We start from the raw sequence: 27,467 nt of genomic DNA, 5'->3' as shown, positions 1-27,467 counted from the left end.
TGATGTTGGCTGTGGGCCTGTCATATATGGCTTTTATTATGTTGAGGTATGATCCTTCTACTCCCACCTTGCTGAGAGCTTTTATCAAAAATGGGTGTTGAATTTTGTCAAATGCTTTTTCTGCATCAATTGATATGACCATGTGGTTTTTTTCTTTCAATTTGTTTATGTGATGTATCACGTTTATTGATTTGCGGATATTGTACCATCCTTGCATCCCTGGGATAAATCCTACTTGGTCATGGTGTATGATCTTTCTGATGTACTGCTGGATCCGATTTGCTAAGATTTTGTTGAGGATTTTGGCATCTATGTTCATGAGGGATATTGGCCTGTAATTCTCTTTCATTGTGTTGTCTTTACCTGGTTTTGGTATTAGGGTGATGCTGGCTTCATAGAATGAGCTTGGAAGTGTTCCTTCCTCTTGAATTTTTTGTAGTAGTCTGAGGAGGATAGGTTTTAGTTCGTCCTTGAATGTTTGGTAAAACTCCCCTGTGAAGCCGTCTGGTCCTGGGCTTTTGTTTGCTGGAAGCTTTTTGATGACTGCTTCAATTTCTTCCATAGTTATTGGCCTGTTGAGATTTTTAGATTCTTCCTGATTGAGTTTTGGAATGTTGTATTTTTCTAGGAATTTGTCCATTTCCTCCAGGTTGTTTAGTTTGTTGGAGTAGAGCTGTCCATAGTATTTTTTAACAATCATTTGTATTTCTGTGGGGTCTGTTGTTATTTCGCCTCTATCGTTTCTGATTTTATTTATTTGGGTCCTCTCTCTTTGCTTCTTGGTGAGTCTGGCTAGAGGTTTGTCAATCTTGTTTATCCTTTCAAAGAACCAGCTCTTGGTTTCATTGATTTTCTGTATTGTTTTTTTGGTCTCTATGTCATTTATTTCTGCTCTAATCTTTATTATCTCCTTCCTTCTGCTCACTCTGGGGTTTTCTTGTTGCTCTCTTTCTAATTCTTTGAGTTGTAGAGTTAGCTGATTTACTACCATTTTTTCTTGTTTGTTGAGATAGGCCTGTAGAGCTATAAACTTCCCTCTCAGGACTGCTTTCATTGTGTCCCATAGGTTTTGGATTGTTGTGTTTTCATTGTCATTAGTTTCCAGGATGTTTCGAATTTCTTCTTTGATTTCATTGGTAACCCAATCAATATTTAATATCATGCTATTCAGCTTCCAGGTGTTTGAGTATTTTGGGTTGTTTTTATTGTAGTTTATTTCTAATATTATGCCATCGTGGTCTGCGAAGACGCTTTTTATGATTTCAATTTTCTTGAATTTGGGGATACTTTGCTTATGACCCAATATATGGTCTATTTTTGAATATGTCCTATGAGCATTTGAGTAGAATGTATATTCCCTGGCTTTCGGGTGAAGTGTTCTGAAGATGTCTATTAAGTCCATCTGATCTAGTGAGTCATTTAGGATTGCTGTATCTTTGCTGATTATTTGTCTAGAGGACTTATCCAGTGCTGTCAGTGGTGTATTAAAGTCCCCTACTATGATTGTATTGTTGTCGATGTCTCCTTTGATATCTTCCAGGAGTTTTTTTATGAATTTGGGTGCTCCTGCATTGGGTGCATATATGTTTACCAGGATTATATCTTCTTGTTGTATTGATCCCTTTAGTATTATGAAGTGGCCTTCCTTATCTCTTGTTATGGCCTTCACTTTGAGGTCTATTTTGTCCGATATAAGTATTGCTACCCCAGCTTTCTTTTCCTTTCCATTTGCCTGAAAGATATTTTTCCATCCTTTCACTTTCAGTCTGTGTGAGTCCCTTCTAATGAGGTGGGTTTCTTGTAGACAGCAGATGTATGGGTCATGTTTTTTTATCCATTCAGCCACTCGATGTCTTTTGTTTGGAGCATTTAGTCCGTTTACGTTTAAAGTTATTATTGAAAGGTAGTTGTTTGTAGGCATTTCTGTGTTTGTGTGGCTGTTTTCTTTCTGAGCTTTTTATTTCTTATTTTTATACCAGTCCCTTTAGCATTCTTTGCATTGCTGGCTTGGTGGTGATAAACTCCCTTAGCCTTTTTTTGTCTGTGAAGCTTCTTATTTCCCCTTCAAGTTTGAATGATAGCCTTGCTGGATAGAGTATTCTTGGATTCAGTCCTTTGCTTTGCATCACTTTGTAAATTTCCGTCCATTCTTTTCTGGCCTGATGTGTTTCTGTTGAGAAATCATTTGACAATCTAATGGGAGATCCCTTGTATGTAACTTTCCGTCTCTCTCTTGCAGCCTGTAAGATTCTCTCTTTGTCCTGAACATTTGCCATGGTAATTATGATGTGTCTTGGTGTGGGTCTTTTTGGGTTCACCTTGTTTGGGACTCTCTGGGCTTGTGTGACTTTTTTCTTCCCCACCTCAGGGAAGTTTTCTGATATTATTTCTTCTAATAGGTTTTCTAATCCTTGTTCATCCTTCTGTTGTTCTGGTACCCCTATTATTCGTATGTTGTTTCGTTTCATGTTGTCCCAAAGCTCCCTTAGGCTCTCCTCCTGTCTTTTCATTTTTTTCTCCAATTGCAGTACATTTTGGGTGTGTTTTGCTTCCTTGTCTTCTAAATCACTAATTCGGTCCTCCGCTTCTCCTAGTCTACTGTTGATACTTTCAATGGAGTTTTTCATTGCAGCTATATCACTCTTCATATCTTCTTGGGTCTTACTTAAGTTGTTGATTTTTTCATCTGTTTCTTCTAGCTTCTTCCATATGTTATCGATTTTTTCATCTGTTTCTTCTAGCTTCTTCCATATGTTATCAATTTTTTCATCTGTTTCTTCTTGCTTCTTGCTGAGGTTGTCGATTTTTTCCTCCATCCGGTTTATGCACTCTAGGACCCTTATTCTGAATTCTTTTTCTGTCATGTTGCATGCCTCTGTATTACTTAGGTGCTTTTCTGGAGAGTCCTCCTTCTCTTTCCTTTGGGGGTTTCTTTGTCTACCCATGTTTGATCTCACTGACATATCTAGACGTTGAGTCGTTCAGTGGCTGCTCCCTTGGTGGCAGTGACTCCTTGGTCTGCGGTTGCTCTTCGGGCGGTTGCGGTAGCAGCTGCTCTTCAGTTGGCAGCAACTCCTCTGGTGGGTGCTGTTCACAGCTGTGGTGGCTCTTCTGGCTGGTGGGGCGAGGTTTCACGTACAGCTGCTGTTCCTCAGCAGAGGGTGTGGTGCTCAGGAGGTTGCTGTTGCTTGGATCTGCTGTGTTGATTTAAAGGCACAAAATACAACACAACAAGGCACCACATACCAGGCACTATACACAAATATATTCACGATATTAATAACCCCAAATAAAAGTGACCACCTGAATTAAGAGAATTAGGGGATAAGGAAGAAGGAAGAGAAAAAGAGAAAAGAGAAAAAAGAAAAGAAAATTAGGGACCAAAAAAAGGAGTGCAAAAATGAAAGTGGGAAAAAGGAGGGGGGAAAGTAAAAGCGAGAAAAGAAAGGAAAAGAAAAAAAAAGAGCGAAAAGAGAGAATGAAGTGGAAGAGGGGAAGAGACTTTTTATATGAGGAGAATGCTCCTATAGAACAGCCATTAATCCCAACAAATTCCAGCAACAGCTCCCTGGAGATAAATGCAAACTAGAAACAACCAATAATATAACGATGAAAATAGAATGGAGAACACTAATCCCAAAATAAAATAAAGAGAAAATAAAATGGCACTTTAAAAAAAATGGTAAAATGGTAGCAGTAATAATACTGGTTAAAAATAAGAAGGTAGTAATTAAAAGGGTAAAATCAGGTGATGGAAAAAAGAAGAAAAAAAAAAGAAGAAGGAGAGGAAAAGAAAAAAAAGAAAAAAAAGAAAAAAAATTGGTTTCTTAGTTAAAAGGTGAAAAAAGAAAAAAAAAATATTGCAGTAGTGAAGGTCCTTTGGTTCTTCTATTCTTCAGTGTGGCTCGCCTTAGACCTGCCAGGTATTCAGGAGAGTGTTGAGTTTCCCTGCGATACACTGTTCCTCTGTGTTGTAAACCACAGTCCTTATTTTAAAGCAAGCCGCATTTGTTTCCCAGACTGCCTTATTTTGTGTTTAGCAAAGAGTCAGTTTGTGGGTCAGCCTCTGGGTGGCAGTGTTCTGGGGTTGGCCTCTGAGGCTACAGGGCCTCTCTGTCCAGTGGAAGTTCACTGCCCAGAGCTGGCTGCGTAAGAGTTACCAGTGCTGTGTTGTTGCTGGGATTCTGAGCTACTGTTTTAAATACTAAGTATGTTTAGGTGAAAGTCTTGGATGTGTGGAATCATTCCCTGCTTTCTAATACAAAGTATACCGAATAATATTTGCTTTCATTATTTCTGGACAACTTTGGATCATCAATATGAACGTGATTACCACAGGCTATGATGTTAAGCCTAAATAGCTCCTTGTGTCCTTAATGAATGAATATATTTCACTCTGTTGTCAGGCTGCTAGTTGTCCCCTATTCCAATGGTTAGGAAGTTCATTTTTGCATCATTTATCAGCTGCTCCTAGTCTTTTCTGTGCTTTGAAATCAAATTATACTAAATTCCTTAGAACTGTGAGGAAAGTAAGAGCAAACACTATTTCAGAGAAGTATTTTAAAAGTGAGTATTGACCTTTGATTCACAAGCTTCACTAGATCCATTTTCACTGCTCTCGGCTCACTTTTTCTCACTCATGTTTGGGATTAAGTTCAGGATAGGAACTTGATGTGAAAGATTAAAAATAAATTCCTCATCACAGACAAAACTGGATTTTTAAGAAATGCAAGATGCTTACGAGAACACATAACATTGAAGAGACGTTGAAACAACTAAGTGGGCATAGTTCAAAGATGCTTTAATGACTCTATCACGGAATTCCAGTAAATCCACTGCATCATTAAGAACGTTACGGACCTAAACAAGAAAAAATGAAATACCAACAAACAACATTAAAATACATCAAACTTTTATTAGGTAAGTTAGCAAGATTTTGAAAAACAAAAAATTCAATGCTTTCATGATTGTCCAATCATATAAAAAAGAAGAATTCAATAGTAACTAGGATAAGATGACATGTTTGGGTATAAAATCAACCAACAAAATTATAGACATAAAAAACTTCTTAGAAGTAAATAGAAAAAGATATATAGAGATTCCTAACATGCAAGCCAATCTGAATGATGTAGCAATGGAGCAATAAGGTGAAAATGCTGTAACATAATCAAAGGAGTGTGGCAAAAAGGAGTTGGAAAGAAAGTATACAGGTTGGGGCAAAAGTAGGTTTACAATTGTTTGTATGGAAAATAATACAATAATTAATAAATAATAATAGTACAAGAATAAACTCTGTGTTTTGTGTTCTTACAACTATAAACCTACTTTTGCCCCACCCTGTGTAATTTCTGCCCCAAACAGTATGATTATATCTTTTTAGGGTTATATTTTACTTTAAAATTTAAGTTCTAGCCCTAGCTGTTTTGGCTCAGTGGATGGAGTGTCGGCCTGCAAACTAAAGGGTCCCAGGTTCGATTCCGGTCAATGGCACATGCCTGGGTTGCAGGCTCAATCCCCAATAGGGGGCGTGCAGGAGGCAGCTGATCAATGATTCTCTCATTATTGATGTTTCTATCTCTCCCTTTCTCTCTGAAATCAATAAAAAATATTTTCAAAAATTTAAGTTCTAAAATAAGAGATATAACAATTTCAAAAGTAGAGTAGGAAGTGTTAGTGCATAGTGAAAAAAACCAAGCTGCACAGAGGGGGAGAAAATATTTCCATATGTAAAAACACAGAGATAATATATAAGAAAGTTAAGCACCAACTAACAAAAGGAGATTTGCCTTTGATAGTCAAAATTGTTATGTTTGTAACAGAATAACGTTTGCAAGAATTTTAACAGTTGGTAATATCAGCCAAAAATCCTGAAGTTGGGGACGATTTGCCAAAAATTAGGAAAAATGTTGGGCAAGTTAAACTTATCTAATCTCTGGCCAGAATGGGTACGATATTATAGTAACATCTGAAAAATAGAGAAAAAGAGTTTAATTGTAATTAGTATTACTTCAAATTCCCCTCAAAATGATATCATCTTTATAAATACAGTATAATGTGACAATTACAGTATTAATGAAGAATGAAAGGGTATAGTAAAAAGATAGGAAAATAAAGTCAAACATCTTATAAGTATTTCTTTGAAGTACTTCTACCTATAAGGCATATTCTATTTTTATTAGAGGCCGGGTGCACTGATTTGTGCACCAGTGGGGTCCCTCAGCCTGGCCTGTGCCCTCTCTCAATCCAGGACCCCTTGCGGGATGTCGTACTGCCAGTTTCAGCCTGATCCCTGCAGTCCAGGCCAAGGGATCCCAGTGGTGCACAAATCCATGCACCGAGCCTCTAGTATGCATATAAGATCTCTGGTTAATCTCTTCCCACCCTCCCCCTCCCCCCTTTCCTCTGAGATTCATCAGTCTGTTCCATGCTTCCATGCCTGTGCATTGAGCTTCTTCCCCCTAGTGGTCAGTGCATGTCATAGCTACCGGTTGAACAGTTGAACGGTCACTTAGGCTTTTATATAGAGAGATTATCTGCTCCTCAACTCCAATCCCCACCAAACTATTATCACCATAACATGAGATAACAAAGTTATATACATGAAATTCCTTGACCCAGCAATTTTACTTTTAGAATTCTATCCCAGAGATAAACAAACAAAACTATGAAATAACATACACACAAGGCAATTACTATACTCAGCACTAATGGTAACAGCAAAGATTAGAACAGCTCAACTATCTATCAATATGGGATAGGTTGAATAAACTATGGTAAATTCACAAAGTGGAATACTATACAGCTGTGAAAGGAATAGGGAAGATCTATGGAGTGATCTCCAGGATATGTTATATAATAAAAAATGTAAGATGTAAAACAGTGTGTATAGTATGATACCTTTTATCTAATAAAGGGACGGATATGAAGATATATGGATTTGTTTATATTAAAAAATTAAAAATCTAAAACAGAATTCAGTAACATATTAGAATAATATTGATTTATTATTTGAAACTATATTTTAGGGTAGATATATATAGCACCATTAATGTCTTCGGGAACCAAAATTTTCTTGTAAAAGAAAAATGTTTCAAATAAAAAACGAAGAGTAAAACTCTGTAATCTTAAATTTGAACTTGAAACACTCATGACATATTTTTATGTCAAAAACAAATATATTTCATCTAGAAGTAATGATCAAACCAGTAACAATGAGCACTCAAGAACCTGGATCATGGTCTCTAGTAACATTTCCCTCCAAAAGGATCAAGGCCTTCTTGGAAGAATGGCTGATTCCAACTCTGGAACAGGAAATATATAAGAGGTGCCTAGGGCATCTTATCAGAAATACAAGCAAGCTACTGAGTTCATCTCAAAAGAACACAGGAGCCAATGGCCAAAGCCATTTAACATTAAAGAGAATAATGACTGAAATGGATTGAAACACATAAAAAATATTAAAACTTGCAAATTTATAATGATATCAACAACAAAAAAGAAACTCATTGGACATACTACAAAATCAACTCATTATGTGAAAACTGGTAAATACAGGAAAATAATTAAAAATTCATCTCACCTCAGGGTAACCAAATAGTTAATGAGCCAAAGTCTTTGATAAAAGAATTTTAGCTAATAAATGCAGAAGAATCATTAGAATTACAAGATTAATATTTTATAACCCTCAATGAAACATGGTTCTAGACAACTATCATCAACAGCTCAGAGGTATATTAAAAGTTAAAATTCTAATGAGGAATTATGAAATAGATGAATTAGATTGACAACACCTGAACAGATTGATCAGTCTTAGCATCATTAAAAGAGAGATAAGCAGACGTAAGTGTCTCCTGATGTGATGCAGTAGAAAGTGCACAGCATCACCTACAAAGTCATCTTTATAGTATTACTAGAGGCCTGGTGCACGGAATTCATGCATGGAGGGGGGGGGGGGTCCCCTCAGCCCTGCCTGTACCCTCTCCAATCCAGGATCCCTCTCGCAATCCGGAACCACTGGTTCCTAACCACTCACCTGCCTGCCTGCCTGATGCCCCTAACTGCTCCCCTGCCAGCCTGATGGCCCTAACTGCTCTCCCCTGCTGACCTGATCCCCCTAACTGCTCTCCCCTGCTGGCCTGATCCCCCTAACTGCCTATCTGCTCTCCCCTCCTGGCCTGATCCCCCTAACTGCCTATCTGCTCTCCCCTCCTGGCCTGATCCCCCTAACTGCCTATCTGCTCTCCACGCCCTGCGGACCCCTGGCACAGGCGTGCTAAGAGCTCTCTGCCGCGGTCCCGTCCCTGTCCTGATTGATCGTTACGTGATAGCGTCCCAGACAATTTGCATATTCCTCTATTATTAGTATAGAAGGCTCTACATCTAATAACCAGTCTACAGGAAATACAGGGATTAGATGAACATGTTAAATTTAATCATACCACAGAGGTTGTAGGAGAAACATTGGCCTCAGGGATTGGCTGGTTTTTACTTAGAACAGAAATGTGGAGAGTGCTTTCAGTGAAAAGGCTGATCTTTGTCTGAAGGCCAGAGGTGAGTGCTGCAGATGTGTACTGCACAACTCTAGGTCTAAATCAGTGGTTCTCAACCTTCCTAATGCTGCGACCCTTTAATACAGTTCCTCATGTTGTGGTGACCTCCGATTTCATTGTTACAAATTGAACATAATTAAAGCATAGTGATTAATCACAAAAACAATATGTAATTATATATGTGTTTTCCGATGGTCTTACCCACAGGTTGAGAACCACTGGTCTAAATGAATGGGCCCCTAGCACTGAGCAAGTCGTAACTATAGGTGGTGACCCCATGAGTCTCTGTTCAAATCTTAGGCTTTTAAAGGTCTTCTTTCATAAAGGGGAGAAGAGAGCTACCCTGCAGACCACCCCCCAACCCCTCTGATTTCAAACAGAGACCTGGCTCAGGCCACTCCTCTCACTGCAAGTACTTGTGGTTCCATCAGCCAGCAGGAGCCACTCTCACTGCTGCTGGGCCTGAGTCAGGCGGTCAGAGACTTCATTTTACACTCCGCATTTTGTTCCATTTCTGGTCCACAGAGATGTTTATCTTGTTTTTGAGTCAAGATAAGTCTTTTTTAAAAGTATTTTTTCATATATTATTGATGTCTTTGGAGCCAAAGGTATATCTATTCCTTCCAAGTAAGAACTTATGACACCAGCTTCACCAGAAGTCTGAGCTCCCAGAGACTTTTTAAAAGGTCCAAAATGCCATCCTTGCTGGAAACATTTTAAAGCTAATGGAGTGAAATAAAAGTTTTTAAAGGATGTTATATGGTAGTTTCTTTATAGCAATATGATACCCAGTGAAACTAACTGGCTCTTAATACAGGGTTGGAACATTCAATATTTAAAAACCTGATTGTGTAGGTCTCTGCTGTTATTCAAATTATATACAGATTTCTTAAAATTCATATTTGCCTAAAGCTTTACATGGAGGAATTCTCTTTTTTGTGAATCTGGAATACTAGAACCAAACAGGAATAAAAATCCCAGCCATAATAACAAAAGTAAAGATACAGTGATAACTGCTGTTAAAATTTCAAATCTATACTGAATCCCACATCAAAAATGTCCTGAGAGAATTTTAAATTGCATCCATTATTCTGTTCAATTCTGGAAAGATTCAGGATTAACCTCTTGATACTTGAATTACCTAATACTTGTACCTGACCACAACATTTATGTCCTCAGATTGACATAAATCCAAAAACTCTGTTTCCTCATTTCCAAAATACCCATTTAATCCTATAATTAACTATAATCATAGCAATAGCTACCATTTATTTTTGTTTTACATACATTATCACATTTAATTCTCAAAAGCACTCTATTATTAAATCTTAATCTTTACAGAAGATAAAACTAAGAATCAAATAATGTTGAACTTCTGCAACTATTAAAAATCAAAGCAGTGCCTAAGCTAAATTAGGAGTGGCAGGAAAGAGGTAAACTGGAGACCTGAGAAATGCCTTATCTCTCCTCCTTTACCCTCTGCCTTCCAGGCACTTCCTCCTAACAAAGACATCAACTATCCCTTTAGGAAAAAAGTCTCCATTGGGATTCCACCTGGAGGCAAGGAGCAGATTAAGAAACCTTCTCTCTCAAGGTTACTGGGTCACACAAAAGCAGCGGAACAGGGATTCAGGAAGGTCAATGTAGCCAGCTGCCAGGTGAAGGTCTAAATTCAAGAATTATGACTCAACATGATCTCTGGTTTCTGAGTCAATGAAACACAAACCAACCAACAGTCTACTAAGTTTCTAATGAAATTATAAAATTCTAGCCCTAGTTGGTTTGGCTCAGTGGATAGAGCATCAGCCTGAAGACTAAAGGGTCCCAGGTTCGATTCTGGCCCAGGGCACATGCCTGGATTGCGGGCTCGATCCCCTCCAATAGGGGGCGTGCAGGAGGCAGCCAATCAGTGATTCTTTCTCATCATTAATGTTTCTATCTCTCTCCCTTCCTCTCTGAAATCAATAAAAAATATATATTAAAAAATAAATTGTAAAATTCTAAACCAGGCAAACAAAAAGTTGTGATTAATCAGTCCTTACAGCAATCCGTGATCCCACCTCACAACAAAATTAAGTGGGCTATTCCTACCTCTGGGTATTTATGCAAAAAAACAAAAACACTAATTTGAAAAGATATATGCATCCTTATGTAACTGTAGCATTAGCTACAATCACCAAGATATAGAAGCAACCTAGTGTCCATCGGTAGATGAATGGATAAAGGTGATGTTTTCTGTGTGTGTGTGTGTGTGTGTGTGTGTGTGTGTGTGTGTGTGTCTGTCTACCCACACACACACACACACATATATACTCTAGGTCTCTCCAATAGAATATTACTCAGCAAGAAAAAAGAACAGAATATTCCCATTTGCAACAAGATGGAGAGATCTAGAGAATAATGCTAAGTGAAATAAGTCAGACAAAGAAAGATAAATGCTGTATGATTTAGTTATATGTGAAATCTAAAACAAAACAAATGAATAAACAAAATGAAACAAACAGGCCCACAGATATAGAGAACAAGCTGAGGATTACGGAAGGGGAGATGGGGAGTGGTAGAAGAAAAGAATTTGCACTATAATGGGGTTCTATTAGGGTTCTCTGAATATCATTGTGCAGGTTGTCAGAATTATAAATAAGTAAATCAACCAACCAATCAATCCCCAATTTCTTCCATTAGGGGATGAAAATTATTAAGTGGGCTACTAAAATGAACAGTTTCCAGAAAGAATCCTTCCAAGTGGGAGACTGTCCCAGAAAGATAAACTAGAACTGCCAAATTAACCAAGCAACTAACTCTATTGCTAAGAAAAAGGGGTCTCGGGTTCTCAGGATATTACTGGCTGGCTGCATTTTAGCTATGGACCTGGCAATCACTGTTGTCTTCTCTTCTCCCCCGCTTTCTTAAAAAATATATTTTATTGACTTTTCACAGAGAGGAAGGGAGTGGGATAGACACTTAGAAACATCGATGAGAGAGAAACATCAATCAGCTGCCTCCTGCACACCTCCTACTGGGGATGTGCCTGCAACCAAGGTACATGACCCTGTCTGGAATCGAACCTGGGACCTTTCAGTCCGCAGGCTGACGCTCTATCCACTGAGCCAAACCAGTTAGGGCTCCCCTTTTACCAACTGTTTTCACTGAAGCTCTCCTGTTTTCCCCTTGTCACTGTAAATTAGGAATATAGGGAGGGGGAGAAGAATAATTAAAATTCACTTTTATAGTTTTCTAGACCAGAGATTTGGAGCTGGACAGAATAACTGGAAGAATCTGTATTATCTCCTTTTAGGGAGGGAGGGTTTGCTTTTCATTGCACATGGAATAGCTGCATTAGTTGAGTAGTGCATATCTGAGTTACACATATATGAGTAAGGGTATGTATGTGTGGTTAGGTAAATTGTAAGATAGCTCTTAATGATCCTCACCTCCTAGTATTCACATCCTTATGTAAGTCTCTCCACTTGTGTGTGGACTGGACCTGGTAGTAGCCTGCTTCTAAAGACAGACTATGGCAAAAGTGATGAGTCACTTCTGGGGGGAGAAAATAGATATGGACATGAATGGGGCAGGTTTGATCTTGGGTTGACTGTGTTGGGCTGGGTGATAAGTACATAGAGATTCATTATACTACTCTGTTTACTTTTGTATGTTTTAAATTCTCCATAATATGAAGATTAAAATTTAAAAATCAGTAAACAAAACAAAGAAAAATTAGTGTATACCAAATTATTATTAATTTGGTGACCATATTATCCAAATTTTAAAATCTGGGTAATTAGGCTAAAGAATATTTGAATAGATCTGTCCAAGAAATCGTAAGATATATGCTTCCAAAATGTTATTGTATTTATAACAATCTGAATTGTGAGTACTGAAGGAGGAGGTTACAGATAGGAGGAAGAGGAGGGGGAAGATAGTTACCCTTTCTTTGGCAGAGGCTTTGCCATTGGCACATTGTCTTTGGCCTCTTCCTCCTCCCTTTTTTTTTTTTTTTTAAAAAACCTTTATTTATTTATTTATTTTAAATATTTTTTTTATTGATTTCAGAGAGGGAGAGAGAGATGGAAACATCAATGATGAGAGAGAATCATTGATCGGCTGCCTCCTGCCCACCCCCCACTGGGGACTGAGCCCACAACCCGGGCATGTGCCCTTGACCAGAATCGAACCTGGGACCCTTTAGTCCACACAGCCTACCTCTATCCACTGAGCCAAACCCGCTAGGGCTCCTCCTCCCTTTTGTCAATTAACTTTAAAAATATTTGTGGAGTGTTATTATATACTAGAGGCCCAGTGCACGAAATTCATGCACAGGGGCAAGGGGGGTCCCTTCAGCCCAGCCTGCACCCTCTCCAATCCGGGACCCTTTGGGGGATGTCCAACTGCCGGTTTAGGCCCAATCCCAGGAATCGGGCCTAAACCGACAGTTGGACATCCCTCTCACAATCCTGGACCACTGGCTTCTAATCACTCACCTGCCTGCTTGCCGGGTAGCCCCTAACTGCCCCCCCCCCCACCGGCCTGATCGCCCCTAACTGCCCCCCCGCCAGTCTGGTCACCCCCAGCTGTCCCCCCACTGGCCTACTCACCCCTCACTGCCCCCCCCCGCCAGCTTAATTGCTCCCAACTGCCCCCCCTGCGGGCTTGGTTGCCCCCAACTGCCCCCCTCTGCTGGCCTGGTTGCCCCTACCTGCCCCCCCCCCCCCGCTGGCCTGGTCGCCTCCACCTGTCCCCCCCCCCCCCCCCCGCCGACCTGGTTGCCCCTCATAGCCCCCCTGCCGGCCTGCTTGCCCCACGCAACCTGCTGTTCAGTTGTTTGGTTGTCCCTCACTAACCCCCGCTGCCAGCCTGGTCGTAGGCAGCCATCTTGTGAGGGCATGAGGGTTAATTTGCATATTACCTCTTTATTATATAGATATACAAGGCACTGGGCTAGGCCCCATGGGGGAGATAAAAACAAGTGAAATATGGTACTGGGTAAGAGGCTTACAATTGAATAGAGAACTCCTCTCTCTGACATTCTCTACTTATAAATTATTTCCCTTTACCTCCCATTCCACATCCCAACCTTTCTGTCTTTACCTACAAAGTATTTCACTCCAGAATTAAATCTTTTCTTCCTAACTACCAATAAGAACTTCCTATTATTTTCCCAATTTGGCTTGCCTTAGGTAATTCTTAATAGGAAAAATATTAATGAGGTTAAATAAACTCATACAACTCTAAATAAATAAAATAATGCAATCCGGACTCTGATGAGAAGGTTAAACCTGCCTTTGGGTCAGGTCCAGGAATTAATCTAACCTGTCATAGCTGTCTCCCCCTTCCTCAGCTGTATCCACACTTTCTCTAAATGCTTCAAGTTTCACTATCCCTGCCTCAACCCCAGAACCTCAGTAACTATGGGCACTCAGCCTCTATTTCAGTGAAAGGTTCTTACCTAGTCATGAAAAGGATCACTAATAGTATAGTTAAAATATATCTAATGTGACTGAATTTTTATAAACTTAATTTAAATACTATTAACGAAGATAATCCCATCATCTGTATAGTGGACTAATGTGAAAAGAAGCAGGTTTAATCAACCATAGACCATAATCATACCTGCATAGTCCTCCTTTTGGTTAATGTTACTTGAAAATTTTTCCACTCCCAACGTTGCTCCACCACGTGTGCGAAAACAACATGTCCATTTCCGCAGGCTCCAGCAATCTGAGTGCCATCAACTGACCATGCAATATTAAATATGCTGCCAGTGTTGGGCTTTTCCAAAGCATATGACCACTTGGGGAAGAAAAAGCAAGAGAAAAATTCAATTATTTAAAAAAATTTTTATTAAGTTTTAAACTGAGGATACGTTAACATATTAAGACAATTTTTTTTAAAAAGTGCCCTGGCTGGTGTGTCTCAGTGATTAGAGTGTTGGTGCACACACCAAACAGTCTTGGGTTCAATTCCTGGTCAAGGGCATGTATCTCGGTTGCACATTTGATCCCTGGCCTTGGTTGGGGGAGTACAGAGGCAACCAATCCATGTCTCTCTCTTACATCGATGTTTCCCTCTTTCTCTCTCTCTCTGCTCCTTTCCTTCCCTCCCTTCTTCCCTCCCTCCCTCCTCTCTACTCTCTCTAAAAATCAATGGGGGGAAAAAATATCCTTGCATGAGGATTAACCAAAATTTAAAAAGTATCTTCATTCTAGAATTAGTAAGAAATACTTTTCTTAATTACTAGTATAGGGAACTAAACAAAAGAAGTAATTTTTAAGGTATACAGTTGAATATGTATGAAACTTGTAATATGTATAAAATCTTTCAAGAACTGCATAACACCCACACCATTTCCAATCACATAATTACTTTTAAGTAATAATACTGAATGGATACATACAAAGATTCTGTAGGAAAAAAAGAAGACATCTTACTATTAATTCTACAGTTCCTATTAAGATGTCTTCTTTTTTTCCTACAGAATCTTTGTATGTATCCATTCAGTATTATTACTTAAAAGTAATTATGTGATTGGAAATGGTGTGGGTGTTTTGCAGTTCTTGAAAGATTTTATACATGTTACATGTTTCAAGAATGTCATTAAAAATGGAAACTAAATACACACTGTATCTAAAGCATTTTTGATATATGCCTAAAATCATGAAAGTATAGGTAATTGATTTCTTGTTTTCAGAATGCAGTAAGTGTAACCTCTTCTAGGACCTATCTATGTGAGAATGTTACCTAGAGATATCAATAAGCCTCAGCTGGAACAAAAGAGGTGCATGTGCAAGACAGTAACAAACACTTTTTTGAAAGATGGTATTACAGCCCTGGCCGGTGTGGCTCAGCTGGTTGAGTGTTGTCCTGTGACCTGGAAGGTTGCTGGTTTGATTCAGGTCAGGGTTGCAGCTTGAACCCCAGTAGGGGGCATTCAGGAGGCAGCCAATCAATGTTACACTCTCACACTGATGCCTCTCTCTCTCTCTCTAAAAAAAATCAATAAAAAATATTTTTAAAGAAATTATGCAAAAGGGGAACTTACAGATCAAGAGAGATCTAAGACATTTGTCAACCAATCACAATTATTATACCTTATTTGCATCTCAATTCCCACAAACTGAAAAACAAAAAACAATTGGAAAATTTTGAACAGTGACTGTTGAGAATATTAAGGAATTATTGTTAATTATTTTTAGGTTTAATAATGGTATGGAGGTTAGATTTTGAAAAGCCTCCGTGTTTTTTAATGAGTAGAAATATTTAACAATGAAATTCTGATGTCAGGGATTTGCTCAGAATAATCTGGGCCATGGTACAGATGAGGTAGAAATTAGCCATTAGTTGACAATTGTTGGAAGCTGAGTAATAGGTAAAAGGGAATTCATTACACCACTGTAACCTTCAAATGTAATCAATAAATGTGAGGGGAATTCATTACACACCACTGTAATCTTCAAATGTAACCAATAAATGTTATTGTTTAGTATCATGAACTCATTAATTTTAACATATTTGATGTGCTTTAATAAATATAATACTCCAATTAGCCCAATTTTAGCCAGTGGGATCCCTTGAAGTTGGTTCTTTAGCTTTTTTTAATGGAATCTTGTAGTTTTGATCACTTTCCTTGTTTTCTATGAGAAAATGTTCCAGATTCATATTTTATATTTCCTGATCCACACCTGAAGTCAGCCTTTACTTCAATGCACCCTAATGTGGAAAATGTAACTAAAACATCTTTGATAAAGCATAACCAATGGATACAGACACCGGGGGATGAGGGCATGAGTGGGGGTATGGGGGACAATGGGGGTATAAGGACACATTTGTAATATCTTAATCAATAAAGAAAAAAACATCTTTGATATACGCCTAAAATTATGCAAGTATAGGTAATTGATTTCTTGTTTTCAGAACGCAGTAAGTGTAGCCTCTTCTAGGTTACACTTATCTATCTATGTGAGACCCGCCCCTGTATTGAGAGAAAACCTCTAGTTTAGGCCTTTTTTTTTTTTAAATCCTCACCCAAGGATATTTTTCCATTAAATTTTTTTTTTTGTTTAGAGAGAGAGAGTGGAAGAGAGAGGGAAAGACAGGGAGAAACATCAATGTGAAAGGAAATAATTGATTGGTTGCCTCCTGCATGTGCCAGGGCCCAGGCCAGAGAGGAGCCTGCAACTGAGGTATGTGCCTTTGACCAGAATTGAACCCAGGACCCTTTGGTCCACAGGCCAATGCTCTATCCACTGAGCCAAACCACGAGGGCGCCCCTAGGCCTTTCTAATGAACAGAATTAGGAAATTTTTTCATGAACTCAAACTGACACTTCCAATTCAAACCCAGGAACTAGGGAATTTTTATTTATCCTCACCAATCTTACCTCAGTATCTCCTTTCACCTAGTCAAAAATCCCAGTTCTTTAGAGAACCAATATAAGTATTCAAAATAACAACATCACAACTGATTACAAATTTTAAATTTTATTTTTTCACTCTTTTGCCCTTAAGCCTATTTATTTTTAAAAAAATAACAACATTGATATACATTTCACGTATTATAAAATCCACCCTTTTTAAGTATAGAATTCAGTGGTTTTTATTATAGTCAGAGTTGTATAACCATCACCACTATGTAATTTCAGAACATTTTTATCACCACAAAAAGAAACCCATACCCATTAGCAGTCGTCCATTCCCTGGATCCCCCAGCTCATGGCAACCACTAATCTATTTTCATTTTCTATTCTGGTCATTTCATATAAATGCAGTAATACATTATGTGGCTTTTGTGACTGGCTTCTTTCACTTTAATGTTTTCAAGGTTTGTCCATGTAGCATGTGTCAGTACTTCATCCCTTTGATTGACAAATAATATTGGATTGAATAAATATTACATATTTTGTTTGGGTTTTGGGGCATTTGGTTTTTTCAGCTTTTTGGCCATTATAAATAATGCTGCTATGAACATTTGTGTATAGGCTTTTGTGTGGACATATGTTTTCATTTCTCTGGTACACACCTAGAAGTGGAATTGCTGGGTCTATGGTAACTCTATGTTTGCCATTTGGGGAACTGAAAAGCTTTTTCAAAGTGGCAGGGTAATTCTCTCTTGAGTCTCTACTGTGAGCACAAGAAGCTGACAATCAAGCCAAATAGTCACCTGAAATAGTTCCTCTCCAGGTAGTTATACAAACAACTAAATACAATTAGGCTCATTTACTTAATTCATTTTTGAGTTTTTAAAAAATGTTGCCTCGGTTCGGATCTAAGTCACGGCACCAAAAAAAAAAAAAAAAAAAAAAAAAAAATGTTGCCTCTGCCATTATCTTTCCCCTTCAGTCTATCTTTTATATATATATAGACATATATATTTTATTGATTTTTTACAGAGAGAAAGGGAGAGGGATAGAAACATCAATGAGAGAGAAACATTGATCAGCTGCCTCCTGCACACCCCCTACTGGGGATGTGCCTAAAACCAAGGTACATGCCCTTGACCGGAATCGAACCTGGGACCCTTCATTCTGCAGGCCGACGCTCTATCCACTGAGCCAAACTGGTTAGGGCCAGTCTATCTTTATTAAAATTATGCTGATGCTATGCTTTCATAGTTTAATTGTAGTTTTAGACCATACATATATATGACCCTAATATGCAAATAGACTGAATGGTGGAACAACCAAACAACCGATCGCTATGACATGTGCTGACCACGACGTGGTGCTCATGGAACATGGCGGGTGTCTGCAGCAGGCAGCACAGTGCAGAACATGGCAGGCATTGGCCACGGTGGAATGGTGGAGCAGGTGAGCAGGGGTGCCAGACCAAGGCGGAGCGCCAGCTGCTGTCATTGGAGTGAGCCTCTGGTGGTTACTGAAAATTCTTTGCTCCCACGTGCCATGGTCCCACCCAATGCTTGCACCCGCTGCCAGCGCCACCGTTCACACCCACTGCTGGCACCCAGCGCCGATCGCTTGGCGCCATTGGTGGGTACAAGCTGCAGCTGCCGGCCCCAATCGCTCCTCAGTGCTTCTCCGCCTCCCCCTGCTCCTGAGGGGCAATCAGGGCTGGCAGCTGCCTCTCACACCTGCAACCAGCACTGCTGCTTGCACCCGCTGCCGGTGCCCAGTGCTGGTCCTGATCGCTCAGTGCCATCAGCAGGTGCAAGTGGCAGCTGCAGGCCCTGGTTACCCCTGAGGGCTTCTCCACCTCCCCCTGCTCCTGAGGGGAGATCAGGGCAGCGGCCACCACTTGCACCCGCTGACGGCACCAGCCATGCTTGCATCTGCTGCTGGCGCTGGCCCAAATTGCTCCTTCAGCGGGTGCGATTGGGGCCGGTGCCGCCATCAAGTGGGAGTGGCCGGGCAGGGGCACGGAGGATGGGCCGAGACCCGTCCCTGTGCCCACCCCAGCCTCACAGCCCACTGCAGCCTCGCGGCCCACAGTTCCTTTCAAGGTGCACGAATTCATGCACTGGGCCCCTAATAATATAATATTGAGCTAAAATAAGTATTCAACATCAATACAAAAAGTAAAAGGATATGTAAAAATTTATTTTTAGTCATCACAGCCATGTAAAAATCTTCTCAAAGACTTGTAAGGTACATAGAAAATAAAAATATTTTATTTTTTGGCATGATTATGGATATTATTTTTTCTATTTTTGTTTTATTTTTCTTATACTTCTTTTTGCCCTAGATTAATATATAAGACTTAGATCTAATTAAACTATTTCATACTAATCACTATTTGTGCCTATACTGTACTAGTGAGGTTTTCTATTTTTTACTTCTAATTCCAGACAATAAATTGTAGGTAACAGTTTCCTTAGGATACAGAATATGAAAAAGCAAACAGAAATTAGTTTGGCAGTGGTTAAGTGCAACTAATTTCTAAAACCACAAAATAAGCAAAAACAAAAATAGAAAAATCAATAATTATAAAAAGTTTATAGAACACAAATATGACCTGTATTGATGATATGACCCAAGTTATTTTGAGCTGTCTAGAAAGAAGCACTATACCACTGAACAAGAACACAACAAATTGCTGTTACACTTTTGAAAGACTTGGCAATATATTTTTATATGTAATATCTTTGTTTTCAGTATACTGGCCTCAGGTACACTAACTCATTTTTAAGATCAATAATCTCTTTCATATACCAGGAATTAGCAAGTTGCAGTGTCTTAAATCGTGTGTTGCTATATATCAGCCATTTTCAATAGGTGTGCCACAAGAACTTTTAAAACATGCAATACTTGACTTCTTTTCTCTTAGATTGTCAAGTAAAAAAATGACAACAGCAACATAACAATAGTTGTCTGATGTGAATGGATCAAAATTATACCTTTTTTCCAGACTGGCAAAAAATATATTTTTTGGTATGATGCAGAATTTTAGTAATTAGTTTATGTGTGCCATGAGATGAAAAATTGCTGATATATAAAACTATGAAAAGTTACATATAACAGTAAGACCAATTATTGCAGATGATAAATTATTTTAATTGAGTGGAAGAATAAATGCACAAAGGGCAATGTTTTCATTACAATGAAAAACTGGGTATTTAAGAACAGAGAAAATAAGAATGGCAGTAAGTTCTCTTTTACACAAGCAATAGCACCACCTGCTGATAGATAAAAGCAACAATGTCATTTAAAAGATAACTTATATTCAAATCTTTCCCCTTGAATTGTTACATTTAATTTAATAAAATGCAATTCATTAATATATTCTGCATATTTATTTATGACTATGTTAAATTGAAAGATTTTACTTTACATATATGAAGCAAGCCTTTCTTAAAAGTCAAAGTTTAAAAATAAAAGTTATTATGGGATCTAGAGAAAAACTGTGGTATTATGGCTTTTAATTTTTCATCCACAAGTAATTCACTACACCGTAACTTATTTTACTAACCACTCAATAATGTATATTTGGTTTGTGTCTGACATTCCCTGACCACCTCACCTTTATTTTTTTATAGTATTTTATTACCATTTAACATACTACATAGTCATTTTGTTTGTTTTCTTACAGTTTTTCATCTGCAGGAATAAAAACTCAGAGCAGATAATTTATTTTGTTTACTGCTGTTTAACACCAAAGGCAAGTGCCTGGCATATAATAGACTCAAATATTTGTGAAGGAATTAGTGAATATGAAAATGAGCAAATGAACATGCAATACATTTTTAAACTTCCTTAAAGGTATAATAACTATGACAAAAGTTTCAAGGATCTTGATAGATTTGCCCAATTATACTTGAGTAAAGATGTACCAATAAATGTTCCCTTCGATGAATTATGAGGAGGTCCATTTTCCCATATTTTGATAAGTGGGAAATGGCATTGTACTATAATGTTTATTTGCATGAAACTCATTGAAGAGACTGGACATATTTTGGGGTTCTGGGGCTATTTACAATATATTTCTCTTATCCTTTGATCATTTTTTTCAGTTCCAGATTTATTTGGTTCATTTTTATAATTTCTATCCTTTCTATTTGTTTGGACCTTGTTCTCCTGGTGCCCTTTAGTTCTCTGAGCATTTTTAAGATCATTGTGCCCAGTTGGTGTGGCTCAGTGGTTGAGGGTCCACCTATGAACCAGGAAGTCACAGTTCCATTCATGGTTAGGGCACATGCCCAGGTTGTGGGCTGGATCCCTAGTAGTGGGTGTGCAGGAGCAACTGATCAATGAATCTCTCCCATCATTAATGTTTCTCTCTCTCCCTCTCCCTTCCTCTCTGAAGCCAATCCTATATAACAAAAGCATAATATGCTAAGTGTCCGGCTGTCCATTCAACCAATCAAAGCATAATATGCTAATGATATGCTAGCATCCCTCAACTCCTTGCTATGACGTGCACTGACCACCAGGGGGCAGACAGTTGACCGGTCGACCAGTCACTATGATCTGCACTGACCACGAGCTTGTTGCTGGGGTCTGGCCAATCTAGATGGAGCAAGATGGGCCGGACACGCCTGGAGCCCTCCCGTGGTCCCTCCTGCGGTCCCTCCCCAGTTGGCCAACCTCCTGCATCCCTCGCCAGCCCCGATCATGCACCATTGGGGTCCCTTGGCCTGGCCTGTGCCCTCTCCCAACCCGGGACTCCTCGGGGGATGTCAGAGACCCGGTTTCAGCCCGATCCCACTCAACGCAGGAGTTGCCCTTTGGTGGTCAGTGCACTCCCACAGGGGGAGCACCGCTCAGCCAGAAGCTGGGCTCATGGCTGGCAAGCACAGCAATGGTGGCGAGAGCTTTTCCCGCCTCTGCAGCAGCACTAAGGATATCTGATGGACATCCCCTGAGGGCTCCTGGACTGTGAGAAGGCACAGGCTAGGCTGATGGAGCCCCCTGAGTGCACGAATTTTGGGCACGGGCCTCTAGTAAAAATATACTTTAAATAAGTAAGACCATTGACTTAAAAGACTTTGTCTTTAAAGACTTTAAGTCCAATGCTGGGCCTCTACAGGGATGGTATCTATTTCTTTTTTGCATGTGAATGGGCCATGCTTTCCTTTTTGTATGCCTTGTAATTTTTTGCTGAAAAATTGACATTTTGCATATTATAATGTGGTAACTCTGGAAATCAGATTCTTCCCCCTTCCCAGGTTTGCTGTTGCTACTTTTTGAGGAATGCAGTCATTTGTTTATTTAATGACTCTTCCAAACTATTTTTGCCAAGACTTCTTCTTTCATGTGTGGTCACTGAAGTCTCCATTCTGTTATCTCAGGGGTCAGCTTCTGACCTGATAGAGCCAAAAAGAAAGAAAAAAAAAATACTCTCCCACGCTTTGCCAATTAGTTCTGAGCTGGGGCACTCTGTCAACCCTTAGCCAGGCCACCTATAGTGCTTCCTTTGCCTTCACCTCCTGCTTGTGATACAAAGCTCTGCCCAAAGTTCTGCTAGTGATACAAGCCTAGCATCTTCCAAGTCTTTCCTGGGCCTTTGTCTGGTCCTGGGCATGTGTGTTGCACTCTGGATTCATGTATCTTCCTCTTCAGCCTCCTCCTTCCTAGGCTTTTGGTCTGGCTATTGCTTGTCCCACCCACCGTCCCTTGCCCCAGGAGGTTTGGTAGTAAGTCTTTAGATGCTTTCAATAGATGCCTACTGGGAAGCCATTCCAGCTCTGAGAGATTTCCAAAGGAGGCAAAACAAAGATACGTCTCTGTTTCAGTCTGAGAACCACCAGACATGTCAAAAAGTTCAACCACAATTTTTTGTGAACATAGTTCATATAGTCTCTTCAGGCACCAGCAAGCCACACACTACCATCCCCATGGCCACTCCCAAGCTGGAAATGAGGAATGGTAGGCAGGTGAGCAAAACATGCCACAATGCTTTCTTACCAAAATTTAGCAGTGTCTTTTTTTCATTAAACATTCCCCCTAGTTGTTGTAAGTTTTGAATTAGATTCTAAAGGTCTGAAAAAGTTGAATGACATTTTTTGCCAGTTTAATGGTTGGTTGAGTAGAGAGACCAATTGGAATGCCCTATTCCACCATTTTCTGTGACATCACTCCTTTTTTTGCTCATTTTTATTGAAGAACTTTTTAAAGATCTTCATTACATTTATGAAATCGATACCTTTCATTAAGAAAGGGTCACACTACAAAATCATGAAGAAGGAAAAGATATAGTATACAGCAACTATGAGTATACTGTTAGCCATGTAGATATAGCTATATACTATTTTATCTCAGTGAGATCATAAAATAAAATGCTCTTCAAAAATCTGGTCTTTTCACTAAATAACTTATCATGAATATCTTTCCAGGTTTTTAAACATAGCCCTCTTCCCCATTTTTAAGAGTTGAGGGTAATCAATTTTAGCTATATAGAATAATAATCTAATTAGTCTCCTACATGGGAAATTTAATATATTTCTCATTTTCATTATAACTACACTATGATGAAATTATTGTGCATACATCTTTGTGTACTTGTACAATGATCTATTTAGAGAAAATTCCTAGAAGTGAGATCCCTAGGTCAAGGAATATGTACATCTAACACTTGTATTATCAAACTACCCCTCAAAAAGATGGAATCATTTCACATTTCCATCAACAGTGTGTAAATGAAAGAGCTCATTTCCTCCTACTTGAGGAAACCCAAGGTTTTTAAGTAATTGTTAATCTTTTCAATCTGTTCGGTAAAATACATCATTACTTATTTATTTTATATGTATACTAGAGGCCCAATGCACGAAATTCGTGCAAGAGTAGGCCTTCCTTCCCCTGGCTGCCAGCACCGGTTTCCCTCTGGCACCCAGGACCCGGGCTCCCCTCTGGCTGCCGGCAGGCACCCGGGACCTGGGCTTCCCTTGCAGCCTCGGCTTTGTCTGGAAGGATGTCCAGTCTAATTAGCATACTACACTTTTATGATTATAGATATTAGTTAATGTGAACATCGTTTCATGTTTATACTGGCCATTTGCATGTTTCATGAACTGTCTACCCATGTCATCGGGCTATTTTCCTGGACAATTCCTTGAATAGTGAATCTCAAATAGGTAGCTCTCTCTCTTTCACCTTGAGAATCACTGTAGTATTTAGCATAGCTCTCAAATGTGCAGAACTGATTTTTAAAAACTCATGATTATCCCAGCCGGTGTGACTCAATTGGTTGAGCATCGTCCCATGCACCAAGAAGTTGCTGGTTCGATTCCCAGTTAGGGCAATTGATTTCGGGATTAATTGCAGGCTTGATCCCCAGTAGGGGTCATGTAGGAGGCAGCCATTCGATGATGTTTCTCTCTCATCGATGTTTCTATCTCTCCCTCTCCCTTCCTTGCTCTCTAAAATCAATAACAAGTTATTTTAAAATGTTTATGGCTTAGGAGAAACCAAGATGGCGGCATAGGTAACACCGGAAATTGCTGCCTCGCAAAACCACTTCAAAAATACAACTAAAAGACAAAACGGTCATCATCCAGAACCACAGGAAGGCTGGCTGAGTGGAAATTCTACAACCAGAAGGAAAGACAAAAGCACTGAGACTCAGAGGAGGTGCGGAAGTAAAGTGCAGAGGTACAGAAGCGCATGCCGAAAGGGCTGGCAACTGAGGACGCGGTGCACGTGGAAAGGGCTGGCGGCTGAGAACGCGGTGCACGTGGAAAGGACTGGCGGCTGAGGACGCAGTTGTCTTTTTCAATTGGGAGGGAGTCTCAAGCTCCCGACTGCTCTGAACTCCAGTTCCGGGTGAGTCTCTGGGGACCCAGACTCATATGGGGAGAAACTGGGCTGACATCGGGCAGAACTCGAGGGCGGCTTTCTCTCAGAGGTGCTTGCAGCGATTACCGGGACATTGAGACGCGGGGCCTCTTAGGGTAGGACCGGGGAGCAGCCATAGCTGCTTGCTCCACCCTGTTGATCCCCTGAGACCCCGCCCCACCCAAGCTGTGTGCAGAGGCTTTTGCATATGAAAGGCCTGGCCCTTTGCAACCTGAAAATTACCTAACAAACTGCAGCTGAATCAGAAAGACCCAGAACTTCCAAAAGAAGGTGCAAGGCCCCACAGCAGCTTGCATTGCTTCACAGCTGGGCCTCATCTGGGCGCCTCCAAACCCCAAACAAAGAAGAGGAATCTCTCCATAGCTCCTGCTGGGTAGCCTTAGGCCGAGGCTAAATTAGCACCTCCTTAGACATCCAAGAGCCAGTGTACCCAGGGGTCAGAGGGGGACCATCCAGATTACAACTCCTCAGATCCATAAGGGACACACTCAGGGGGCAGACTCAGTGAGCACCAAAGCCCCACTGAAGCAAGTCTTGCCCCATAGGGGTGTCTCCAGCACAGAAGTTCTCCCACCATAGACAAAGCTGATTCTCACAGCCAATTGGCCTGGAGGTCAATTCCTCCCAGTGAACCTACAACAATCAAGACTTAACTACAACAAGACTGTGCACAAAGCCCACCACAAAGGGGTGCACCAAGAGTGTCCACCTCAGGTAATTGGGGAGGCTGAGCCACTGAGCCCTATAGGACACCTAACACAGAAAGCCACTCTATCAACACAGGGAAGCATAAAAAATGCCGAGACAAAGAAACAAGTCACAAATGACAGAAATGGAGGAAAGCAAACTACTGGATATAGAGTTCAAAACCACACTTTTAAGGTTTTTCAAGAATTTTCCAGAAACCACCGATAAATTTAGTGAGACCCTCAAGAAACTTCGAGACCCTCGAAGTTATGAAAAAGGACCAACTAGAAATTAAGCATACACTGACTGAAATAAAGGATATTATGCAGAGTTCCAACAGCAGACTAGAGGATCGCAAGAATCAAGACAAAGATTTGAAATACAAAGAAGCAAAAATCACCCAACCGGAAAAACAAAAAGAAAAAAGAATCCCAAAATATGAAGATAATGTAAGGAGCCTCTGGGACAACTTCAAGCGTACCAACATCCGAATTATGGGGGTGCCAGAAGAAGAAAGAGAGCAAGATACTGAAAACCTATTTGAAGAAATAATGACAGAAAACTTCCCCTACCTGGTGAAAGAAATAGACTTACAGGTCCAGGAAGCGCAGAGAACCCCAAACAAAAGGAATCCAAAGAGGACCACACCAAGACACATCATAATTAAAATGCCAAGAGCAAAAGACAAAGAGAGAATCTTAAAAGCAGCAAGAGAAAGAAAGTCAGTTACCTACAAGGGAGTACCCATACAACTGTCAGCTGATTTCTCAACAGAAACTATGCAGGCCAGAAGGGAGTGGCAAGAAATATTCAAAATGATGAATAGCAATAACCTACAACCTAGACTACTTTACCCAGCAAAGCTATCATTCAGAACTGAAGGTCAGATAAAGAGCTTCACAGATAAGAGAAAGCTAAAGGAGTTCATCACCACCAAACCAGTATTATATGAAATGCTGAAAGGTATCCTTTAAGAAGATGAAGAAGAAGAAAAAGATAAAGATACAAATTATGAACAACAAATACACATCTATCAACAAGTGAATCTAAAAATCAAGTGAATAAATAACCTGATGAACAGAATAAACCGGTGAATATAATAGAATCAGGGGCATAGAAAGGGAGTGGACTGACTATTCTCAGGGGGGAAAGGGGTGTACGGGGTATGGGAAGAGACTGGACAAAAATTGTACACCTATGGATGAGAACAGAAGGTGGCGGGGGTAAGGGCAGAGGGTGGGGTGGGAACCAGGTGGAGGGGAGCTATGGGGGGAAGAAAGAGGAACAACTGTAATAATCTGAACAATAAGATTTAATTTTAAAAAAATAAAATAAAATGTTTATGGCTTAAAAAAATAAAAATATAGAAACTCATGATCAAGTATTTTAAGTAAAATTTTGACATGTAAAGAATGATAATAGCAGAATAGCTGCTACCAGACCAACCTTCTTACAGATAACATTTATACACTCAAGGCAAAATACAAAAACAACTACTTGAGGACTGGAGAGCAGTCAAAAGTAGGCAGCCACTCTGGAAAATAGTTTGGCCATTCCTCAAAACGTTAAACACAAAGTTACTATTTAACCCAGTAATTCTACTCTTAAGTACATATCCAAGAGAAATGAAAACATGTCCATACAAAAACTTATGCACATTCATAGCAGCATTACTCATGATAAAAACTGAAGCAACCCACATATCTACCAACTGATAAATACAAAGCATGTCATATTCATATTTATATACCAGTACATAAAAGCCCAGCAACTGGAACGGTCGAATGATCAGAACGACTGAAACAACCAGTGGCTATGACACGCACTGCGGCAGCCAACCAGCCTGACCTGGGCCCCAATTGGCACCCCCCGAGCCGGTCCCTCCCCTGATCGGCCCTCAACACCCCAATCAGAGGTTGGGCCGGCTGGCCAACCTCCTGCAGACCCTCCCCCTTGCTGGCCTGGCCAGATCACCCATACACAAATTTGTG

General features: G+C 39.9%; 1 protein-coding gene across 6 annotated transcripts in view; it reads right to left on the bottom strand.

The window, feature by feature from the left end:
* The window catches only part of IFT80 (intraflagellar transport 80), a 113,339-nt gene that overhangs the window by 37,991 nt on the left and 47,881 nt on the right, over positions 1-27,467 (bottom strand). For all 6 annotated transcript variants that reach the window (XM_036351328.1, XM_036351333.1, XM_036351332.1 and 3 more), the window contains 2 exons: positions 14,160-14,339; positions 4,742-4,860 (listed from right to left, as the gene is read on the bottom strand). In XM_036351328.1, the coding sequence (XP_036207221.1) occupies positions 4,742-4,860; positions 14,160-14,339 (299 nt within the window). The remainder of the gene's footprint in view (positions 1-4,741; positions 4,861-14,159; positions 14,340-27,467) is intronic.

Source organism: Myotis myotis, unplaced genomic scaffold (assembly GCF_014108235.1).
Source record: "Myotis myotis isolate mMyoMyo1 unplaced genomic scaffold, mMyoMyo1.p scaffold_m19_p_2, whole genome shotgun sequence".
Lineage (NCBI taxonomy): Eukaryota > Metazoa > Chordata > Mammalia > Chiroptera > Vespertilionidae > Myotis > Myotis myotis.
Note: the sequence above shows the minus strand (reverse complement) of the source record. Positions and strands in the feature narration are given on the sequence as shown.